Source organism: Micropterus dolomieu, linkage group LG07 (genome assembly GCF_021292245.1).
Source record: "Micropterus dolomieu isolate WLL.071019.BEF.003 ecotype Adirondacks linkage group LG07, ASM2129224v1, whole genome shotgun sequence".
Classification (NCBI taxonomy): domain Eukaryota; kingdom Metazoa; phylum Chordata; class Actinopteri; order Centrarchiformes; family Centrarchidae; genus Micropterus; species Micropterus dolomieu.
This window is the reverse complement of record NC_060156.1, coordinates 3444455-3470152: the sequence shown is the minus strand read 5'-3', so window position 1 is coordinate 3470152 and position 25698 is coordinate 3444455. Positions and strand designations below refer to the sequence as shown.

The 25698-nt window shown below is 39.8% G+C and overlaps 1 protein-coding gene across 2 annotated transcripts in view; it reads left to right on the top strand.

Moving 5' to 3' along the window:
• Window positions 1–25698, top strand: part of tmeff2a (transmembrane protein with EGF-like and two follistatin-like domains 2a) — a 104845-nt gene that overhangs the window by 42912 nt on the left and 36235 nt on the right. For both annotated transcript variants that reach the window (XM_046053842.1, XM_046053841.1), the window contains exon 4: window positions 9165–9191. In XM_046053842.1, coding sequence (XP_045909798.1) covers window positions 9165–9191 — 27 coding nt within the window. The remainder of the gene's footprint in view (window positions 1–9164; window positions 9192–25698) is intronic.

Genomic DNA, 25698 nt, shown 5'->3' with positions numbered 1-25698 from the left:
TTAAAGAGACTTTCGGCTCAAAATATGAATAAACTATGTTTTAATTGCTGGCAAGTGGCCGTGGTGCAGGCAGGATAATACTTTTGCCAAAAACAAAATAGAGGCAAACCCCCTCTGCTTCGTGTCAATGAGTAATTAGGTTCTGTCTTGTTTTTATCTTTTTATATGTTTCAGCAACTGCTCCGCTTAGATTATCCCTAATATTTAGGGAATACCCATTTTTGCTAAACCTTTATTGTTTCCTTTTCTATACCCTTTCCATTGATGAAATCGCCTATTGTCTTTCCATTGGTTGGAAAGAAAACGCACATGGTGTAATTATCTAACATAATGGGATTACTGTTTGCTGAGATAGTTTGGTGTTTAAGCTGCTGAGTGGGCGTCTTCAGTCGGTAAAGGTCAGCCACTTCATTAGCCATGTTGTGGAGACCATGTGCTGCTCCGAGTACGTGGTGCTTTAAAGTTAAAGATTCTCAGTCAGTAAAGGTTTTTTAACGGTTATGTTAATTCACTCTATAGGCAGTAGTTAGAAATGAGGTCATCATTACTACATTTTCATCCTGGTGACTGTTTCAGTTAAGTGACATTCTTACCAAAAACATTTTATACCTTTTTATTTTCCAGTTGAATCCAGTCCAAATGACGACAGTGGCTGAAACCGCTATTCTAATCTGACAATACATATATTACATGTTCATATTTAACTTTTCATTGTATTATCAGTCCATGAAATTTCTGCACACAAAGGCAGGCGGTGATTTTTTTTCCCCATCTGGTTTTTATTTCATTACAACATGTGTAATTAGGTTTGGCCTACGTAATGTGTTAAATCCTGTGATGACAAATCCAAATGGATGGGCAAATACTTCAGAAAAAGCATTCCCTGACGCCCACAAAGGAATTCTTTCTGAATCTACCAATTAGTGAGTCATGTTGTGAATAATATGCTTAGTTGTGAATGAGTGAATCCACTTGCACGGTGATGCTGGCCGTTTCTGAGGCATATATGAATCACTGCTTAAGCTAAGATAGTATTGCTGGCTTGAGCTGAGCAGTCGCTGACTCAGTTACCCTCAGTGACAAGCAGCCGGCAGAAGTCCATTAAAAGGCCCTTGAATGGGCTCGGCTCAGCAGAGGGAACATGCAGGGCTTGAGGTGGAAATGTTATTGCAGGAAGTGGTGTCTGTGTGCCAGTAGGCAGGGCTGAGTGCTGTCACATGCAGTGTCCGGCCTTTCTCTAAATTGCTTGTTTGTGGGTTGTGTGTGAGGTCCTTTCTAAGACATGTGATAGAGTAAGCCAGTGTGTGCGATATGAGTTTGTGTATCTTTTTGAAAGAGAAAGGGATAAAGGCCCTTCTCTGTCATGCAACAAGCAGTACTTTTGAGGTCTTAATGCAGGGTCCAAACAAACAAGGATGTTCTTGTGGTGCAGTCTTGTGACAAACAGACCATGACAGTGGTTCTATATGATCTATTCAGTGTCTCATGTTCGATGTACATTTTTGTCTGGAATTATTCCAGAACAAGGCCACGTTAAACAATTATACTCCTCTACTCTCCAAGGCCAGTGTTCATTTCAGTAGTCTGATTTATTACAGACTGTGAGCTTACTCACTCTTTTTTTCCAGCACTGTGGTTTTTAATTTTGAATATTTCACTTTGACATCCCCCTTAAATCTGTGAATTTTAGTGTGGTATGTAGTGACATTTGGAAGGGAAACAATGACAAAAAACATTTTAACTATGTTGAATAAGATGATTTCTCAGTTAATACAACTGAGACAGTGACAAATACATGATAAAATAATATTTTAACTAATTAAACCACTCACAATAAGTGTGCTGTGATATCTCCTTAATAACATTGATGTGATTGACCAACTGCCTTGGGATATGGAGCTTATTAAAACCAAATTACAGAGGAAAGAAGGTATAAACCATATCCATTCAAGCTTATCTACTGGTCAGAAGTTATATTCAGTAAAGGCTGGTGCTTGTCCCAAGCATGAACAACACATTCAAAAATCAAGACCTCACAGCATGAGCCACCAGAACAACTTCAATCATAGATCATACATACATCATAGATTGTCTGAAGTCCACTGGAGGGATGAACAGCATTCTTTCAAAAGACATTCCCTCATTTGATGTTGATGACGGTGTCGCTCTGAATCCTGCGATGGGTGTTCATTTGGGTTCACATGTGGTGACTGTGAAGGCCGTTCACGACATTTTCTAAACTCATCAGACCATTCAGTGTGCCGTGTGTGGAAGGATCTGCATTCATAATGTTTCTCCACTCATTTATTAAGGTTTTTCTCTTTCATCTACACCGTGAGCATTATTGGGTTCTGTTTGTGGTATAGCTGCCAAAAGGTCAAAGTCAGCTTGAAAACAGCTCTCCCAGGAGGTTAGAGAGGTTTCACTGCAGAACATAAAAAAAAAGAAAAAGAAAACAACATTTAAAAAATGTAATGAAAAACTGAAAACTGAAAAAAATACATTAAAATTTTTATCATTTAAAAACAGTTTTCATTAAAGTATCTGTCGTACGGACAAGCCTATTATGAGTATGTTGAAAAGAAATGCAATTGTTTTTTGACAGACTGAGTGATGAAAATACAAAACCATTCTAAATATAGTTCATTTAAAGTGATTATCATTAAGGTATCTAACGGAAGAGTTACAAATGCTTGCTTTTCATTTGAGAGTTAAACACATGAGATTGCTGTGTGGGAGCTTTCTTACATAACCAAGTGTTACACGCAAACCTTTCATGTGGAAAAGTAGGGCAGGCAGTTACTTCTGAAGTGTTTCCTCTCTGCTCTCTTCACCACTTAGCCATTTAGTTGATACTCTCAGCTAAGCTAACTTAAAGTGAGTGCAGCAGTGGAAAACGTTAAAATATCTCGAATACCAGCGATACAAATACTAATAGTAAGACACGCAAGCATCAAAACTACTTTACCCAAGCTGTACATGTACTGCCACCAACCCGTCTCTCTCTCTCTCTCTCTCGATAACTCCCTGTCCTCCTTTCCATTTCCATCTCCCAAAATCCCATTAGCGGCAACAGTACACAATGTAATGGATATATGTCAACTCGCCGGTGCCAATACTTGTTTCCCCTGCCAGGGTGAGAAATGTCATGAAGCAGACACATCTGGTGTAGGTTTATATGTAGTGTTCGTAATGTTACTTTTGACTCTTCACTCGTCATATTAGTGGATCAGTGTCAAAGACAGGGATTCCTGCATTTTTAATTTTGAGGAAACAATATCACCATTAGCTGTTCTGAGACTTTCGATCTTCATCAGCATATGGAGTTTATATTGGTGCAATGGAATTGTAGATGATGCACTTAAATGACTATTATGTAAGACTGAAATCTGCATTAACTGAGCTGTAAACGACAACGGTGACTTAAAAATATTTAATGTTGACTTTTTGTTTCACACAGAAAACAAACTCCAGTCTCCCGTTTCAAAGTCCGGGTTCTGGCCCTCCATCCACCCCAAACACATCCTTACTCAGTCTTTTCAGTTAAAAATATTCAGTTAAATATCATGTACCTACCTTTGCCGTCAGAAACTGACGCTACATGGCTTCCCCCACTGCGCTGAACTATGACGCTATAGGGACCCCCAGTGTGTTACAAACTGACGCCGATGGGTCTTGACGATGCGTCCATATCTGACGAGTCGGGGAGTGAGAAGGGGTTTGACGGCAGGACCCGTGGGGGGGTGGGGGCGGTACAGATGTAGACCTGGATTGTATTTATATTGACAGTAGCTTATTCTGGGTCAGTTTCCACCTTAGTTTAGTGTTTATTTACACTGCCCTAATCTGCGCCTTTTCTTTTCTCTTCTCCCCACACGCACACACACCTAGCCTGCACCTCTGGTCTGGTCTGGTCGCCAAATATACTTTGGCAGGTGCTAATATACCCGGCCGGCCCACCCAAGTAAAGTATATGTTGAAAACATTGTATTTAAAGATAATTTTATTGTCCTCAAACTCCATGTGTCACGTGACTATTTCGGTCCAGTTATGATTGAGTGATCATGCCTGCAACTTTGACTACTTTAATTAACGCAAGATGGAATATGATGAATAAAATAATAATAATATTAACTACTCGTTACATGGCCAGGTCCCTTCGTGTGTTTACCGTACATGGTGGTCCTGCAGGATCCTTCTCGATGTTTATCAGACCAAACAGCCACCTGACAGCGCAGTTTTATGTGCTCTCATTAACCCTCTTGGATGCTGCTGAGGCCAAGAGGCCAGACGTTAGAGTCTGCTGTCATTCCAAACAGTAAACAGGAGGCCTGCTGAGGTGCCAGTTTCATGCTAAGTGACGGCGCTGAGGCATAGACAAACATGATTTGATACCGTGGCCTTCTGTTTTTTGTCCCTAAGGGAAAGCGTCTCGTAACGGCTTCCATATAGAAGTTTGCACAATATTATATCATATAGTTTTCTAATTGGGGCATCTTCCAAAGTGTGGTATTTTAGCCAATTATTGACTTTTTCAATGCAATATCTGTCAGATGGAGAAGCAAATATACACTTCCTTTATACCATTTAATTCAGTCTTTACTCGCTTCACGTCACCAGCAGATCTGGAAGTGATTTAGAAGTAAACATGAGGAAGACCTTTCAACAGTACAAAGCCATTAAAAGCTGATTATCCCAGGATGGTACCACTTTCCTATCATATCACGTGTTAACCCACCAGCCTAATGAGGAGCATTAGCTTAGTGAAGTGAAACAAACCAAAAGTCTATTTTCCCTAAAGTGAGAGTTAAGCTAAGGCGAGTGCTAACGTAGCATTTTCCAACTCAGTACACAAAGTGAGCAGTATAACTTCCAGGAAGTCATTAAAATGGGAAGGTGGGAGACGGTTTAATTGACACATTGTTAAAATTTTGATGACATGTTTAATCACCATTTTGTCGCCGTGCAATCCCTGAGCCCCAACAGATGACAGCAGCCATATGTTTGGCTGATGATTTCAGAAGCACACTCTGGGTTATCAGCAGACCAGGAGCTAAATGAGAATCAGTGTAACCGTGTCAGTAGAATCTCACATACAGTACAGAGGAGGACATCAATACCCTTAATTTAAAACAAAAAAAATCACTCATGAGCGCTAAGTAGCTGTAATTTCTATCTAAATTCAAAGCACTTTAAGTAGTGATAATCTAATACGTTATTGATCTGCAGCAAGATTTTCTTTTTGCTTGCTCCCCTCCAGGGAGGTCAGAGGTTAAGAGCAGCTATCCAGCAGCACCCCAAAGAGGATTCAATATCTTTCTCAAGGACATTTTAGGTTGGGGCAGTCCTGTCGCCAGACCAGGACATCAGTGTGGGATGATTTTGCAATATTCTGGATTACATCCAAAAGCCAATGTTTTTAAAATGTGTGCTTTCTGCAAGCATGGCCACAAAAATGCAGAAGTTAATTGCAGGTCTGTAACGACCCATTCACCCCGACCATCTCCACAACCTTTGTCACAACGCTACATAAACGGCTACTCGCTACTTCCTTCATTGGCACTGTGCGTTGGCATTGGACAAAACATGACATGAAGAACATACTGGGCTGGTTTAGGAATCTCGTTATATGTAGAAAGCTAAGACTGTAAAGGTTAATGCTGAATCCTGGGATCCACCAACCCCTGCGGTAAGCAGTTTAAAACCCGTGTTTCCTACTGAGTTGGAAATGTTCCTATCAAGTGGTGGTTTGATAGAACATAATTTTAAAGGTTCCCCGGTACTGTAGCCTTTGAAGCTGCAAATACTGAAGACTTTTGCAGATATCAAATACAGATATATACATGCCACAGCTATAAATCTGCCCTTTGTTGCTGTTGGATATATTGCACAGGTTGCACAGGTTGTGTTTGCGAGTGGGTGTTTACTGCATGCTGTATCTACATTCACGATTTACAAAGTGTTCACAGTTAAGAGAGCCCATTAGGATATGAGCATCATTTTTACAAGGAGGACCCACAAGTAATTTGATACACAAAACTGTCTGCCGTGCAGAGTGTCTGTCAACATTACTGTAGTACTGTACTGAAGCCTAACTTGCAAGTCTTATTTACAGTAGAAGGTGGAAAATGTATTAATGTGCAAGCAGGTAGTGATGTTTGTTTGTGAATGTGTGTGTGTGTGTACAGTCCGTGTGCTATGCAATATAGCCTCTGGTGTAAGCAGCACAATAGGGTTAATAACAATTCCCCTAGAAAGTTCCTCTCTCCTTCTATTTGTTCTCACCTCTTCTGATAAATCGTTCCAAAACTGGAAAAAAAGAAATCACCTCAATCATCTGTTGTCATTTTCTTCCCTTGGCTTCTGCTATCTCACTCAGTCTTCAGTGCCTCTCACAAAATAAAATTGTGTGGTAGCTCCTCTTTGTAACCCTTCATTTGGCAGACAAGCGAGTAGAAAAGTAAGCTTGTGCCTATCACCCTTGCCATTTTGTTCTATTTTCTAATGCCAGCCTTTCTCTCCTCAAACCTGTACAGATACTAAAGGTTTTTATTGATCTCCCATGAACCCCTACTGACTTCAGCCTGATCCTTAGAGCTAAGCCTTTTCATGAAACACTGCACATTTAGTGTCCCACATGTTCCAAGGTCACTGAAAGTGTGCAGATTTAAAAGGAGGTAAGACAGAGGAGGGCAGTTTTTGTAGAGAGTGTGCATGGAGATTTTTTTTCTAACATTAAAGGTGCCATGTGGAGTTTGCTATTTACATTCACTGTTACGCAACAAAACACATCCGCGTCTATCAGACGTGTTGTATATATTTCCGTCCTCATGAGATACTTTTTTTGAATATTTTAAATTGTGCATATTTTACATTCATGTTTGTTAGCTGGCTCTAGCAGCTGGTCTTCTTCTTCACTGCCTTTGTTAAAGCATTGCTATGTGTCTTGAATTAACGTCACCAGTGGTTGATCAGTGAAAGAGTGTGCGTGTGCCAGTGCATCCACAAAACTCCACACGGTACCTTTTAAATACATTTCGAATGGATTTATGTTTTTGTTCACTGAGTTATGCATACAGTCATTCTGACCTGGAACATTGAGTGTTTCTATTGTGAAAGATGAATCCCTTGTTCTTCCATTCATTATGCAGCAATTACACTAAAATTTGTGTCACTCAAGAAGTGGGTGAGATGCATTTGCTTCCTCTCTTTGATTGATGTGTTGTTATCTTGGCAACTCTTCCTGTGGTCCACATTGACACGTACAGTATAACAAACAAATGTTTACCTACATTGCATAGACAAGTAAAAGCAGTAAAATAAAAACAAATCCAAACATGTGACATACAAACAAATAGAACAATAGACAGTGAAACATAAAAACAATGATAAATCTCAAATTATACGCACAGACATACAGCAAATAATTTTTTTTTTTTGCCTATTTACTAAAAATATGAAGTATGGCAGACTATTCCAGTGAGATATGGCTGTGTGCTTACCTGTTTATATCCGTTTATTAGCATTGGTCTTTAAATTGAGGCAACTGTGACCTCTCCTTTCCTTGATAATTGTGGATACTTCCAGAAAAATAAAACTTTTCAATACAAATAACATGGTTGTTGTAGCACTACGATGAACTCATCGAGTTCTCTTTTCTGAAGCCTTTGACCAGATTAATGAGATGCAATGGCTTTTATAACCTGCAAAATGCAACTTGGAGTAAAACATTGGGAACTAGCTACTCCTCTTCCCATTTTGCTGCTATATTATTTATATGACTGTGCTCCATATCTGCCAGATATGGACTGGGATAGAGGGTAATGATGGTAAATGTGCTTCATAAAAAGAATCTATCATTTACAAGTTGTAGAATTCTACCGCTTGCAGTTGTGGTCTGACTATGACTTTACTACATCTATAGTAAGCCAACTCTTGTTTCAGTTAGTGTAGCCGTTTAAACTATTTATGGGCAACTCCTTACTGCTATTGCTGTCTGCCACAGTGTTTTTTTTTTTAATACTACCACTTCTACATCAACCGGTTCTACATCTAGCTGTAACCAAATCACTATTAATCATGAGTAATGTGTTAGTGTAAGTGTAAGAAAGTTAGGTGGAAAGTTTACTAAATGAGAAAAAGTTGCAGGGATACCAGATTTTCAAACGAGATTGTAGTGACGTGTACATCAGCTGATTCAACAACACTCCCACCCACAAGCTATTTTTATTTATTTATTTTTTGACAAAACAGTTAGCCGCAACTGCATGTTGCAGTTCTGAGGCTGTCCCAACCTCACTGACTTTCCCTTGGCACAACTGACCGTCTGCTGCACTGATTCTCAACGAATCATCAAGCTGGAGACGTGTTTTCATCCCATCTGAAATGCATTTTACTGAACCAAAGCTCATGTCATTAAAGTATCAGGACAGCTTGTTGGTCAGACTCCATGTGTTTTAAGGCCGCAATAGCCCCAATACTCCAGTTAGTGTGTGCACTTTCTTCTTATAAACCCTCCTCACATATGGAGCTCAGCCATTATCCCCCTACAGTCCTCTGAGGCCCTGCGTCTGGTCTCTGGCCTGGGCATTTTAGCAGATCCCGTTACGCTGCGGCTCAAGTTACATGGTGCCTGTTCTTCAAAGTGCTCATCGCTCTCCCCTCACAGTCATATTGTTAAACAATTCAGTAAGCCCGATGTGTTTGAGGGAGCTTTACACAGATTCAGTGGGAAAGCTACGGAGAAAGAGTCGCTGACACGCAAACACAATGTCAACTGGAAACACAGTGCCATCCCGCAGCCTTACCAGGGAAAGGTCCACAGTTGGAGGCGTTATCATCAATGTGCTGCTGTAGAATGGGGTAGATGCATGATGCTCAAAGCCTCAGGGCATCCTCACTATCATCGCCTTTCTGTTCATCCTTCTTTTTTCAATCCGACTCTCCGCATTGCTTTCTGCATCATCTTTAGAGAAATCTCGTCTCGCTCAAACACACCCACAAGCACACAAAGTATCTTACCCTTCACACACATACACTCACATGCAGATATTCACATTGGCCTAGACAACACACCGACATTATGCAGACACACACGCTTATTCAGTGAATGTCTGCGGCTGTGTGAGCCTCTGGTTAATAACTGTGTTTGTTCTCCCCTGCAGATGCCGGCTCAGGATCAGGAGACGATGGTAAGATTACTCACCACCTCCTCCTCCTCCAACTCCTCCAACTCCTCCTCCTCTGTTCTAACTCCAAATGCGCCTCTTTTTCGTTTTTCTGCACTCATTCTCTTCCTCCACTGAAACTAACTCGCTACGCAGTAGCATCTGAATGTGAACTGTAAACCCAGACTAATTCAGTTTATTGAAAGAAAATTGGAAAATTCATGGCCCTAAACAATATGTTATACAAACAAACAAGTTTGACTTGAATGTACTATTTGTTTTTCTTAACTCATAATATTAGGTTGCTACTTTTAATTTAATTACCTTTTTTTATTGAAAGCTGCTTAATCACTCTCACAATAGATCATTTGATTGCATTTTTAGAATCATTTTCTTGCCCCAAATGAATACAAGAAACAGAAAACATCAATCTGTATGAATATTATTTCAGCTTTCTAATTTTTTATGCCAGGCGTGACCACTGTCAAGCAACAAGAGAGCCTCCTCTGCCAACATCCTAAACATTAACATGCACCAGCTATGTAGATTACACTAAAAACAACAATCCCTTATCAGCTACATCATTCTTTGTTATGTTGAATCTATATCAATACACATTTCATTGCCTTTTGGAAATGGTGTTTGCTCACAGCTGCGGCAGTGAATGATAATGGAACTGTGACAGAACGTTATAAAAGTGAAAATAAAGCCAAGTGATGGATTTTCCAAGTCTAGTCTCAGCAAGATAATTTTCATATCATCCTGAAATTTATGGCCTGGAAGGCATCACATTATTTGAAAAATTGAAAGTATGGTTTGGAAAATGGTCAGCAATTACGCAACTTTTGATGTGCACAGTTACACAATTTGTACTTGATGTATTTCACTAAAACATGCAAGATTATTGGCACAGTCCTTTGCGGATTCCTAATCTCAAACTGATTAATTTGACGAAGGTTTTTCTGTCGTACAGCTAGGGGCCCCAAAATACAAATCCACTTATAAAGAACACATCATACTGCCTCTGTAATTGTCCCACTGATAATACTCTGCCAGGGCTGCTTTCAGAAAGACTTGCAGACTACATGTGTTAAGGGAACCTCCTCATTAAGGATTGTGCAAGTGTTACATTTTCTCCCTCTCACACTGTTCAGTGAAAGAGAGTTTCAGTGGCTGTTTTCTCAAAATGACTGTGTGGACAACATTGCAATTAATCAACGCTGGAGGGGGTGTTAAGTGTGTGAGGGTTTATTGTAATACGATTGGGGTTGGGAATGACTTTTTGTGAATAACTTTTGTGTGAGTAACTAATCATGTAAAACCTCCGGCTGATTAATAATGTCATTCAAGTAAGACTCTAATTTGTTGCCTAATGGACTAACAAGGCTCAGCTCTGACGTCAGAGCAGACAGTACACGCTCGGTAGTCGAGCTCATCTGTCAGTGCGCATATATTTGCTCTCGTCCGTCTCTGTCTGTCCTCCTGTGTGTTTACCCATGCAGCTCCCTCATTAACTCTCATGCACGGAGCTTCACCCAGCATATATGAGAGTTTGGAAAAGACATCGTACAAGAAAAGAAAAGACAAAGTACAGGCAGATGACAGGGCGGAAATGAAACTGATGCTGGGTCAACCAGAGAGAGGGAGGGAGAGGAGGAGAGGCTGGGGGTGGACAAAGAAGTGGCCCGAGGAAAGTGGTAAAATAGATAACAAGACTGAGGGAACAGAAGGCGAGTAATTCAGAGACGGAGAGAGTGAAGGAGGGCAGACAGTGATAAGAAACATGAGGAAGAAGAAACAACATCAAACATAAACTGAACAAAAAAAACACTTTTGTTTTTGCCCCCATTCATCATGAGCTGAAGTCAAAGATCTAAGACTTTCTCTATGTACACAAAAGGCCTATTTCTCTCAAATATTGTTCACAAATCTGTCAAAATCTGTGTTAGTGAGCACTTCTCCTTTGCCGAGATAATCCACCCACCTCACAGGCGTGGCATATCAAGATGCTGATCATACAGCATGGGTATTGCACAGGTCTGCCTTAGGCTGGCCATAATAAAAGGCCACTGGAAAATGTGCATGTGTCTTCTGAACCCTACGCAGACCATTTGCTGTGCTTTACATTTAACTAATTGTTTGACAAGGATCCTTGTGACGCAGCAGGGTAAGGGTGCTTTGTTTCTTGTCTTTTTATTCCAACAAGTAATGCCGGGTCTAATGCTGTGCTGTGTTGTTTTGTAGACAAGGATCACACTTCCTGGGAGTGTTTTTCAGTGTTTTATTGCAAAGCACCACCATCATTTCCCTGCAATTGTAAAGATATAAAGCAGTCACAGGGTCTAACTGGCTTGTGTAGATACTGAGACCCTGATGTGCTCTAACAAAACAAAATGATAAATCAAATTCACATAAAATGAATGACTAATCAAATTACTAAAACGATCTTAACCACCTCTCCCGAATCCACTGTCCAATCATGGCTAGTCAGCGGGAACATGGCACAGCAGACCTTTTTTGATACCAAAATCAAGAGTAAAGTGTAAGGTGGGGAATGAACAGTGCGTTTGCCTGTTCTAAAACACACTGCAAATGTTAGCATGTCCAGCTAACTAGCTTACTAGCTTACTAACTACAGGAGGTGACGGACGTTACTTCCATGGCCAGGGGGCATTAGGTTACATCAAAAAAGCCCTGTTCACAGTAGCACATCCACTGTGTATGTAGTATGTATACGTTAACACTTTATACTTAAGGAGGTGTAAGAAAAATATAATATAAGAAGTCACCTGTACCCTTCAAAATAAAAGTCTCACAATTTTATATGAATGTAGAGTGCAACAACACACAGACTGCTTTTTTTATGATTCCTCGTAAAAAAAAACACAGCAGCAGAAACGGAGAGTTGACGCATCAGGGAGGGAAAGGATGAAGAGTTTTGTGTCATTATGCACATTAAAACAAGCGGTCATCCTCTTCAAAACAAAGTGTTTTCTCTGAATTTCCCCATGAAAGCTCATTATGAATGCTCACCTTTGGAGACCTCTGGGTGGTTTAAAGGCTTGAGAACTGTCCTTATTCCCAAACTGTCAGATAAATGTGACGAATCGATCATTCAGGAGGAAAAGAGACAATTAAGGTAAAAAAAAAAAAAAAAAAAAAAATATTTCAGGGGCAGAGAGGGTATTCGTGCAGGAGAGGAGTGAGAGGCGAAGGAAGGGCAAGGACAGGAGGAGGAGAAACACAAACACACTCCATAAGGATAGAATCATAGCAGAGGTCAAAATAGATTGAGAGATACAGTATAAGAGTCGGAAGCAAAGGAGGAGGGGAATTGGCAGAGGTGGAGAAAGAGGAGAGCTGCTGGTGTTTTATGAGCAGGGGAGAAGGTTAAAGAAAGTGGTTGTAAAAGGCGGATTGGACTCCTATTGAGGAAACCAGCAGTGGAGAGCCATCCTGGTAAAAATCAAATGCATTTTAATAGCCAATGATAAATCTACACACATAAAGCTCAGGTCAGCTGGGTAGTTGCCAGCCTCATGGCTGAATATGTGTGAATGTGTGTGTGCAGAGTGCATGTGTGCATTTCTACTTGCCTTGTGCTTTCTTTCTTTTTTTTTTTTAAAATCTGATAAGTGAGACTACAAGTCAACTGTGCAGGGAAATGCCCTTAGGACATGCGTCTGGTCACATGGCCCATTTAGTCAGAATCAGACATTTGTCCAAATCAAATTGTACAGTAGAGAAATTGAATTGCACTCACATGATCATGCAAGGACAAAGGACAACCGAAGCCTTAAACCAAAAAGACTTCTGTAGGTCTCAACAAGTCTTGTACAAGTATATTTTTTAAACAAGACTACAGTAAAAGCCTACAGTCAGGCCGGCAGCTCTGTGAACCTGGAACGCATTCATTATAAAGAAAACCAAACTGGAAGAGAGATACAAGTTGTGTTTGTGGTTGGCTTTCACTCTTTACTCCCACTGGCAAGAGTTGGCGGCGGGGAACAGCAGATAGGAGATCTTCTTGTCTGATATGCTAAGAGACAAAGATGTTATCAGTCATAACGTCTAATAACAGCGATACAACCTTTGCCAACACTGCATGGACCGGTACCAGTTTGCAGCCTGGTTGCTGACATCAAATTCACACGCAGTTTAGACACAGGCGCACAAATCAGTACAAATCACAGTTTTTGTGTGCAGTTAAAGGTTAACGTGTTACCATGCTAGCATCTCCTAATTAGCACAAAGCACAGCAGAGACATGTGTGAACCACATGGTGGCACTAGTTAAAAACGTCAGGTGATCATAATAAGTGATTAGGATTCATCTTCTGGGAATGATGAATGTCAGGTCATAAAATGTAATGGCAGTCATTAAGATATTTTAGTCTGGACCAAAGTGGTGGACTGACCGACCATGGCAGAAGACTCGCGGCTAGCATGGTCATTATACAGAACATGGTACTGATCACTAAATATCTCTAAAATATCTTTCCATAGATGATCCAGCCTGTTAAAATGTTCGTTTGCTTACCAGTAACTTTAATTATTCACTATATTTTTTAAATGACTAAATGTACTTTAAGTCTGTGCTTTCTATGTGGCTTTTTCAATTCAATATTAAATATGTACTTTTTGACACATCCTTTAGTAGACCTAAATTAGTCCCAAATAGAACCAGCTAGTAAGGAGCACCCAAAGTCAAAGATTTAGACTCTGTCAAGCTCTGCGAGCCACCGGCATTAAAGTGACCGAATTTCCTTGCAGTTTCAAAGGGTAACTCTTATCTAAATGAAGTGCTTTGTCAAGGTCAAAACAGTGTCCCGTAACTTATCAGAGCCATTTTTCAGTTTGAATGGTAAAAAATGACTCCATTATGAGTCCTTAGCGACAGGGAGAGAGCATCAGGACTGTCTGCAGTCTAATTACCAGTATTTATGGGGCATTCTTCTAAGTGTCTCTCTGTCTTTTCAGCTACCTGATTCCCTTTGAGTCTCTTTAATTACTTGCCGAGCTTTTTTTTTCGGCCGAGACTTTTTAAGCACTAGTTCCTCTGTACGAACGGAAGCCTACATGTGTGTATTAGTATATTCATGTGCACGTGCACCACACCATGTCTCCACTCTATAGTTTATATTAACTTTTCTGAGTGTTGACTAATGCAAAGATAAACACTGCACTTGGCTTAATTGAAATACAATAGCCTGATTGAGGTAATTAATCTAATGATCAGACCTACAACACTATGGATTTGCAAGCACTTCATTAATTTGAATTAAGGGCGAGGCTCCACTGTGGTGCAATTATGAATTCAATTTCAATTGATCCCCCCTTGGTCGGTATGCAGCAATGCACAAAAATGATTTTATGAGGTCGCACTCCACACTATTATTTTATTGACTCTCCAAAAACTGTAGCACAACATATTCAATCAAAAGCCTAATTCCCCTCTATTAGACCTAATATTAGCTAATATCAAGTATAATATAAAAATAACCACTGCTTTTACAGTGTTTGGTGTGTAGGGAATAGATGCTGAATACACATGACCGTAACATGACCTTATTTTGCCTGGTTTGACTTTGGAAACAACTGGAAGTTAGAAAAGAACTTAACAGGATGGTGAGTTACTGAGGGAAAATAGCCGGCTGGCCTGCGTTTCCCCTGTTGATTGTTCCATCCGTCCATTCCCGCTTCAGCAGCCTCCACAGTGACGAGCTGCTGCCCTAGTCACACTGCTATTGCTATGGTAACCAAGTTAGAGGTTTAGGGAAGTGAGTAATCTAATCTTCCCACTTTGTGGCATAGCGATAAGACTCGCTACCGCCAGCCCACCCGTGTGTGTGTGTGTGGGTGTGGGTGTGGGTGTGTTTGTGCGTGTCCTATTTGGTCATTCTATGCTGCATGTCTTACTCACACACACACACACACACACATACACAAAACCTATCTAGCCAATATGTTCCACCCTAATAGGCAGGTGAAAGCCGAAGGGCAGATAGGCTTCCAGTCTTGTTGGAAAGTCTGAACCTTAGTGAAGTTGGCATTCTGCACCAATATCATCAACATTACAGGAAAGCTCTGTGGCTTTTATTGCAAAGTTTAGGTGAATCTTGAGTTTTTACAGAAAACTTGTTTCAATAACTCCTGCAACTAATAGTATTCAGTACATTTTAGATCATATCCCAAGCACACAGCTACGTGCACACACAGCTTGGTTAATTTGCTTTATATATGGAAAAACTGTGTTATAATAATAATAATAATAATAATCCTTATTTGTAGAGCACTTTTCAAAAACAAGTTACAAAGTGCTTTAACAAGTGTAAAGAATAATACAAAAAAACAAGATAAGAGCATGAAAAATTACTATAAAATTAGTAAAATACAATAAGTTAGGGGTGTTAGTTAGGGGTTTGTGCAGTGCAGTGGTGAGTTTATTATCAGCTGGCTATTACCTACTGGTCATCCCTCTGTGGACCAAGCCCATGAGAACAGCTCCTAACTAAAAGGTTTTGCAGAGTCATATCAGTGTTTAATTTAATGTATGTGGGGAGTCAAATGCCATTTATTGTAGTGAATCTTGGAACATGTTGTAATATATTAACTAGGCATGATTAGAATCTATGTTAGCCAATTTTATCAATCGTTGGTTTGGGGTGTTTTTATTTATTTTTTATGTTTCAAATTTCCCCAGTTATCACGCACTCTGCACTTGTCCATGATGAAACTTGACCAGTGCTTGTTCTTGTCTCAGTAGGACCAAGAGAAGAGAGCACCTGACCCCTGCCTGTGTCACATAACACTTTATAAATCGTTATAGACAGACACACACAATGGGATAAAAGTTTATGTACCCGATAATTTGGGATTTCCAGCGCTTAACGATTTTAGCAGAGAACTGCTTCAAATATTACATAAATTACAAGCATAGCAAGACTGAAATGAGAAAATAATGTTAAATAATGTATCAGCTTATAATTTATTTTAAAAATTGTACTCTACTAAAATACAAACTGCCGTTGCAGTTTACACAGTTACACTGATGATTCAGAATGTATAAATAGGTTAGAATTTGCTACCTGCAATATAATAAAATGTCATTTATGCTAAAAATGCCTAACATAGGTAATAATGAAAGCTAGTTAGTGTAGCAGCATTAACAGCATTAAAGACTGTAGTTTTGTGCTGGTGGATCTTACACATTTTTTATACATTTGTTAGATATGTTATTTAAAACACTGACATTTGAACTCCGGCCGCTTTGTGCTTGATACCTATAATGAGGGCTGTGGTACAGTGTGCCATTGCTTTGCTTTTATTGGTGTCACTTGAGATAACATCAACCAAATAGCAGCATTACATACTCAATTTGAATTCAGGCTCGAAGCTGATAGTCAAGATAAAAGGTTTAGGACCTTGTTCTGGTAAACATGTTGTATACACAAATAGCCCCATTCCTCACAGTACAGGAGTAGAGCACACGAAAAGGCGTATTTATTGTAATGTACATCGAGATAGTCCCTATGTTAAAACAGACCTATCTCACGGTCTCAGAAGCGTACGTTCAGGCAGTGCACACGAGAAAGGCTTGGCCTGTAAGCCTTTATTTTGGCACGGGGATAACTCCGTAATAAAGACTGAGAGGGATAGGATCTGCAAATGAGATAGAAGCAAAGTCGTTAGATCCCTTTATCCACGCACGTTCACTCTCTCTCACACCGTCTTCCATCTCTCACCTCTGCTGCTTTTGCTTTTCCTTCGTCTCTCCACGGGAACGTATCCAATCATACCACTTTGAGATTGTTATTAAAATTTCCATTGCCACTGTGTATGCGCACAGCAGGGGCCCTGAATGAGATGAGTTGGGGTGGTGGTGGTGGTGTTCAGACAGTATCTGGTGTGAGAAGGGAACGTAAGCGGCGAGTGGCAGCCGCCGTGCATCAGAGCTATCAGTAGAGGTGGTGAAAAGTGGGACGGAGGCTGATGAAAATAGCGGGGTCACCTTTGGGCCAGCCCTCGCTCTCACCGGCATCAGGGATTTTATTGTCACATATTTTTTTCGTCATTCTGAAAATAATGGAACAGGACTGAGACGCAGAGTGGCGCGGGAGGGGAGGAAGATTGCGCCAAAATCGGGGGGCCAGCGCAAAGGGAGGGATGGATGGATGGATATTGGGGATGAGAGATGGGAGGATTGGACTTCTTTCGGTAATGACAGGATTTGGCTGGGATTAAGAGAGGGAACAGGGGAATCAGGTGGGCTCTTTTGGAAAGAATTTGAGTTGTGGGTGTGTGTGTGTGTGTGTGTGTGTGTGTGTGTGTGTGTGAGAGGGGGCGTATTCGCAGAATGACTTTAAATGGCTTCTGTTGTGAACTGTCCCTTCCAGTTGGAGTGTAAACTAGAAGTCAGCAGTTATGAATCTTCAAATCTAACTTGAGAAAAAATAGACTGTAAAAGTGCACATATAGCAGCAGCCCCTCATAATGTCCAAACAGACATGGGATAATAAAACAAATGGCAGATTGTATCTTCATCTTCTGGGAAAACCTGGCAAAGTATATGTCAGCTCAGTGATATTCAGTTATATTGTGCCATAACCATCTGCTGTATACAGTATAACTGTCATGTCCGTAAATACTGTACTCAGGGAAACAGATAGGATGTCCCAGATAAATGAAGGCTCATAATCCTTCATGCAGCAGCAGTGGCGACATCCACCCGCCCTTTTGGCCCTCCCCTCGGGATTTCAGGTCATGCCTTCTTATGTAAGCCTGATAAAGACACTTGTAATGGAATAATAATGCTTGTCTCAGCTCAGTTTCTCTCTTTCAGGTTTAAAAATACTACTATTACTACTACAGCAGTTCTTTTTAAAATGCCCAATTTATCCATAACATCATAGGCTTTTTGTCACCATGATGATTTGCTTGTCAGATGTTGTTCCTTTTCTAGATTTTGGCTTCCAAGCGCAATTGATGTTCCTTTTAGAGTTTCCCCTTCCCCAGATCGTTTTCCTCAAGTTACAGTTTGGTCAAGTCCCAGATTTCTGTAATCACGCCAGCTGTCACTTCCTTTGTCAGCAGCGAGCTAGTACACCTCATTAGAGACCGTGTGTGGCAGGAGGATGCTAGCAAAGCAATTTGAGCTACGAGCTCACAGAGAGATGTTGGCTTCAATTCCAGGTATGAAGAAAGAAAGAAGGAGAGAGAAAAGAAAGAAAGACAGGATAGAGAGGAGTCACATTAAGGTTTGCCTTGTGGGTCATTCTACCAAGGAGAAGAACATTTTCTCATTTGCTTGAAGATAATTGCAGCACTTATTATTCTGCTGATGCTCAGTTAAGCAGTAACCCAGAACAGGCCATTTTATATGGGGCTTAAATTCACAGTGAAGGTGTAATATCGGCTGGACACCTTGTAGATATGTGTGTTTGTTATTTCTCATCTTATTGTTTACAGAAGTCATTAATGTAGTAAGAAATGACAGCAGAGCAGATGATTACATTACAGTTATTGACCTGACCGTGGCCTCCATTATTTATTTTACGGTCAACAGTAGAGATCATGACATGGTACTGCCTTATAGATAAATCCAGTTAATCCTGGACATTGTCACTTTTAAATCAAAAGGATTCATTTTTATCGACAATGTGACATTTAGATAGGTCTAAATTTGCTTTATAAAAAGACATATGTAAAAACTAAAAATGTGAAATTCATGCATGCCAGTTCCGCATCAATATACTGTATTTCCATAGCAGCTGTGTCTGCAACGTTTCCCAGTTAACCTAAATACAGTTTGAAACGTCATAAGCTTAAGGCGCCATTTCTGATTTCTTCTCATCGACAGTGCAAATGAGCTTTCCACTCACTCTCTGGAGGCCTTCAACGGCGTTGTGCTCCAAATGTAAACATCTGAAAGGCTGTTTATTTGTTGGCTTCAACACTCGTCCCAGGAGGAGCGGTGAATCCCTCGTGGCACTAAAGTCGGGCGGAAACTCTGCATGCCAAAGACTTTGTGTTTTGAGAGCAGAACTCATAGATTGTGCTTTGGGAGAGCCCAGTGTGGCTCGTGGTTTGTTTACATTAGAGGAGCAGATCATATTGAGGGTATTGGCAATAAAGGGACAGGTGACGTGTTTATTTACTCACTGAAATTGCATCTAGGAGCAGTTTGAAAGTTCGCCCATAATGTACATCAAGTACTGCATAATAATAATAATATTTATTTGGACAATCTTAAAACGGAGTTACAAAGTGCTTTACATGGTTGAACAAAAATTATATATATAATATAAGCCAATCAAAATCAAGCAATTTAAAATGATATAAAGGTAAAAAAAACAAGATTCCTCAAACGTGATACAGTAAAAATGGGCTCATAGACAAGATAAAAATGAAAGGATGCACTAACATGAATATGAGGCTTTTATGTAAAGGTATGTCTTGAGAAGTGATTTAAAAGACGTCAGTGAACCTGCAAGCCTTAGGTTCTCAGGCAGGAACTTCCAGAGCCAAGTCCAGGCTCAAGACAAAGTCACCTTTGGTCGTGAGCCTGGACTTTGGAACAGCTTGATGAAGTAAAGACTAGTGAGGAAAAGATGTATTTTTCTAAATATTACAGTACATTGTGAGAAAGGGTCTACTGGTGAAAAACACTGATATTAAGTTGCATGCTTTTTCTTTTGTCCTCGTCAACCCGTCCAACATAGTTATTTTAAACGGGAAGTCAATCTAGCGCTGCTCTTTCAGCTTCAGGTGGAGATAATGGTTAGAGTCACATCCCGTCCTCAAAGGACATCTATTTTGGTTTCTCTCTCTGAGGAACTGGTATCTGGTAGCTTCTTCTTTGCTGGATTTCTTTCAGTATTACTGGACAGTAAATCTAAATGCAAAATAACATTATTTTAAAAAGAAGGCCTCATTTTTTATTTGGTTTTGATTGGCAGTTACTACACAGACTGAGATTAGACAAAATAATGAAGATGCTGTTTTTTTTTCTGCTTTTTAAACAAACAATTTGTTTAAGGCTTCGCTTAAAAAATGTGTTTTTCTTATTGTTACTTCGCTGTGCAGTTTGAGCTTCACTCTGCAGATTGGTAAGAGTGTCCTCCAGAAAAATACATGACGGTATGTAACTAACTAACATACTTATTTTAACCCTAAACCTACGGTCATATTTCATATATGGGAGTCACTGACAAACAACAGATTCTGTCGTTTAGGAATGAGCATGTGTTGGAGTGGTGTGTCTGCAGAGTTTGACACTAAGAGGCTGTTTTCACACTCATCTGCTGGAGGTGGAAAAACTCTCTGTGCTCACCTTAAACCTCAGTTTAACACAGGTACATACAAGATGTTTCTGTGATATGCAAAGTGTGATGTGGTAACTCGGAGCCTCCAGTGCACACACACTGACACTGGACATAACAGTCAAGCATGAGACATTACGTGTCTTGTAGTTAAACTTCTGAAATAAACAACGTTTGCACATTTACAGATTCACTGAGAGTGCAGTAAATGTAATTTTTATGAATTTCTAACAAGGTAACTAAATCACACTATTAGATAAAAATCAGTATTTTTATACTTGATAATTACATTGTTGAGAATGTTGTCATGTTTTTGCAGTGCTATTGATAATTGAACTAAACTCGCACGGTATAAGACTTTTTGAGTCAAATTAAGTGCTTTATAGACAACTCGTAGCTAAATCTATGGCAAATATTAAATAGAAGAGAAAAAATTCTCCCTTCATCATATTTTGGGTTAAAATCGCAAATTTTTCTCAAAAGATGAAAGCAATGTCAATCATGCACAAGCTGGACAATAAGACAATAACAAAAATTCTCGCCATAAATTTTTTTTCAATAACTATATAACAAATGTTCAATAAATGTTTGATTTTATTCACTTGAATCATACACAAATTAGGTTTATTTAGTTGAGGAAAAATGACTGAAAAAAGCTTTTACTTAATTTTATTCATGCATATTTGTTAACAAAGACTTTATCATAATTGTTTTGAATGATCTACCTCAGATTTGTGAAGTGATCCACTGTTTGGCCTCACGTGTTGACCATAAAGAAGAGTTTAAACCACAATTAACCATCAGGTTTCTTCAACTTTCACTCAGGAGCAAAAATCAACCTTTAAACTCGAAAGAAATAATGATTTGATACTTATCGTGATAATTATCGATATCGGAAGATATGAAACTTTTTATTGTGATAACATTTTTGCCATATCGCCCAGCCCTAGTTACAGCGCAGATATTTGTGCCGTCAGATTTCTCGGCCAGTGATCACCAGCCTTTGCCTCTTCCATCCTTCTCCTCGCACTCGTCCTCCACACCCTGATACAGCTTTACTCTTCCTCCTCTTTTCTACAGCTCCTTTCCCTTTCGCCTGGACTGGACGTCTATTCCCAATAGCTCTCTCTTTAGCCCCCGGCCTATCCTCTCTGGTGGTCTTGTGCACACAGGATTAGCCATTAGCTCGTAGTTCTCTTCCTCTTCCTCCCTAGACCAAACCCTGCCACCACTCACCCGCTGTCTGGCTGTCCAAGGCTCTTCTCCAACACTCAGCGGTGCGAGATTGGCCCCGCAGGCTGGTGGCAAGATTAGAAGTGGCACGGTGAGCTCAGTGGGCAGCCAGCTGACACCGGTGGAGTTGGTATAGAGTAGTTGCAGGCTGGAAGCTGACATTTCCTGAGATTTTTTGTCACCGATGCATTATGCAGAAAGCAGGTGATGAGGACAGAAGGGGCATTACTGTGCCAAGATTACTAGATTACTAGATGGGAATGTCAGGGGATTGTCTGCTCAGTGAAGGTGTGCGTGCAGGTGCATATATTGTTTTATCTACCGTATAATTATGTTTAGCATGATTCAACTTAAAGGAGACAGAATTGTTTGTTTTGTATCATAATGCTATACACAAAGGCCATTTTTAAGTTCAAAGACTTATTGGTTAGTGTAATAATTCCTTCTGTCCTTATGGACATGAAGCCTTTGTAGCATGTGAACACTACATTGTAAGATGGGGACGAAAACATTGAGAGGGAATGATTTAACAATGACTTAACATTGAAGTTAGATGCTGAGGAACGTCTAGCTAACGAAAAGTGGTCCATGGCTAATATTAGAAGCAAGGGTTGGGGGTGTCATTGAGATATTAGACGAGAGAATATTATAGCCCACAGTAGGCTGTTACACAGTCTGTGCAACAGAGGATGATACGGGACCGAGACCTGTGTAAAGAATATGTGGCAGCTGAGGGGGTGAGAGAATGTTCCTAAAAAAACTACTGAAATGTAGACGTTGCTGTGCCAAAAAGTGCCATTAAAATCTTAATATCAAAATACGTCTTGGTGGGCACAATGTGGCGAACAGAATATTAACTTTGGATTGTTTGTCTCAGTTATACTGTATCTTTTATTTTAGTTAATTTTAGTATCATATTTAAACACTAAATTCTTTCAGATTAAGGGCTGACTGTAATTCCTAAATCTGCTGTAATTGATTTATACATTTTTTCTTTTGGGCCAGCTGAAAGTTCTGAGCACACCATTGAAATACCATCACCTTTTAAGTTGATATGATTAACTTTTTGTCTTATTTACATGTTGGTTTCTGAGCGACATTATAATTCAGTTTGAGTTGTGTTTTTTGGCCACCTGGCGAATGTAAGTAATGTCATATTCTCTCTTCTCTCTCTTCAACTTGCCACAAATTCTCATCGAGCAAATCTGTTTGTAGCTGTGGTTCTTGCATGATGGCCATTGTGTGTGCTGCAAAGACATTGTGTGTTTTCGTCCTCTTCCTCAGTATTTCACGCACACGCGCACGCACACACACACACACACACACACATACTTTGCGTAATACAAGTAGATGGTTCTAAATGACTCAGCAATAGGTAGCAAAATGATGTCTGCTTCAGTATGAAGGCAAAGTTTTAGCATCTGCTTTAAATGCAAGCCCCAAGATAAGATTCAAGCCTGGACTGATTCCAGTATAAAGGCAAAACAAACTGTTTTATTTTTTTATTTTTTAAAGAGCAGATGTTGCAGAAGTTAGATTTTTTTTTTACAGTCAGCCAGGGTCAGGCTTTGAAATACCCTCTATGACTGCCAAAGTGCCATAAAGCATTGCATGAAATGACAATCTCCTGCAGGGGCACTTGCATCCTTGGGCTGACATTTTCATCCAAAATATCCACGTGCAGGAGTGATAATTGTATTTAATCAATTGACTAGATAGGGCTGTGCAATACGGTAACACAGATCATATAATTTTGACAGATATTACAATTGCGATATGAGCTGTGAAATTCACAATTAGTGGGGATGATTATTTTTGCATAACAATTGTCATTTTAAAATCATGATGATGTTTGTTCTGGGTCTGTATGAAACAAACATGTTTTATAACATCCGGAGGACAATATTTGTAAGACAGTTAACATTACTGCATTATAATGAAATGCTGTCACACCCTTTACCTTTATCAAATAAATTGCAGCTTCTGCAATTTTGATATTGCACTTTGCCATATTGCAATTTCGATAATATTTAGATAATAATCAAAGAAATGTACAGTTTGTGGCAGTGGTCAGCAATAGGTGGCCCGCGGGCAAGAACCGGCCCCACAGCAATAATATCAGCTTTGACAGCAGAAAAATAAAAAATAAACGCGGCTGGTACTGAAATAGATCTAATGACAGCAACAGTTACTCACATAATCACTTTAGTGTTTGTTTCCATGAGCATCCAATATATCCCAAACTCATGTATTGCTTCAGCTATGAAGACTTTCACTTGACCACATTCACAAACATTTTAGCGCTCCGCTAACGTAAATGGGGGTAAAATTGTAAACGTGCGGCTGGTGTAGCCTTTTCAAATGTTATCGACCGAATGGATCACATTCTGACAGCGAAACGATTCATTTCGCTCGGGTTGCAACGGTCAAATATTTTGATTCACTGTGTTACAGCTGCCGTTTTGGCCGCTAGTAAATGTTACTTCAAAGCATGGGTACTTCCTGTCGGCTCGGAGGCATTGCATAGTTACATTTTGGTGTAGCCTAAGCCGTCACATACGCTATCGATTTGAAGCAGAAGTATAAATTGCACTTAATGCTAACCCCATGCTAACTTTCAAAGTAAAGCTCAGTCTTAATCCTGCCATATCATACACCCAAAAATAATGATTACTATACGCTAAACTGTCCTCATTGTTAACCCTAGAGATTTACAAAAAAAACAGTAAAACAAAGAATGCATGCAAAGGGTCATTTTGCTGCTATTTAGCATTAATCAAGTAAGTCCAACTCAATTTCAGGGTTAGCTTGTGCTCCAAGTAGTGTTCAGTCCATAATGTGTTTGTGCATAAAGGTCGTAAAGGCCTTCTTTCATTGGTATTTTTGAAGGCTGAAACATCATAGATGGATAAAACAACAGTTTGTTAGCACATAAGTACACCCCCTAGGAGTTTCTGATAGCACAAACAAATAGTTCACTGGAAATTTGCTTATTTGCTTTCTTGTCAAATGAAAAGATTGATACTTACAATAAAGACTGGAAGCAGGGGGTAACAGATGTAGCTCTTTCCAATATAACTAAACTTTTCAGTTTGTGAACACGTTAATTAGTGAGCTTAAGTGGTGCTTGCAGGCATTTGTTTTACTTTGGGCAGAGCCAGGCCAGCTGTATCCATACTTTTTTAAGCTAAGCTAGCTAATTTTCTCCCGCTTCTAACTCCATATAATGGACAGATACGAGAGCGGCAGCAATCTTCCCATCCAGCTCCCAGCAAGAAAGCAAATCAAATATCAAAGATACTGCATTAAGTCACATTCAAGTGGGCAAACATTCCAGTGAAAACGTGAGAACATAAAAGGGAGATCTACTTGTCCATACTCAAAGCACGTTTGTAGGTCTTCCTAAAATAACTTGACAAACATTTTTTCTCAGACAGTTTTGGGTGTATAAATTTTTTGAGTAATTTCAACATAAAACCACAGCATAATGAAGTGTGTCCCAGTACATATCCACCGAGGCTCTACACTGTTGCAAAGGTCAGGGTGGGCTACTAGTAGCCTCATGGGACAGGATATTTTTGCAGAAGGACCACTCTACAAACAAGAGTGCATCACAATTTTCCACAAGGGTGAATAGAAACAGACGGAGAGGATGTTTGTTACTCCCTGCCAGCTCATTCCTGTATATTCTCCACATTGTGCCAGTGCTTGAAGAATGAATATGCCAAGGTTAGAGAGGCCTAGCTACTAGTACGAACTGCGAGGGAAATTAATTGAATTTCCAACAAGCATGCTGATGTGAGATATGGATAGGAAATTCAAAATCCTTGTGTGCTGTATGTATAAGGACAAATAATGGAGTAATGGAAGGAAGGAGTGTTGGACCAGAAGAAAAACATTGGCCAAATAATACCAATCTCTTTCATTTTGACGCTTTGGTGGTGCTATCTGCCACATTTGTATAACATTAAACAAACT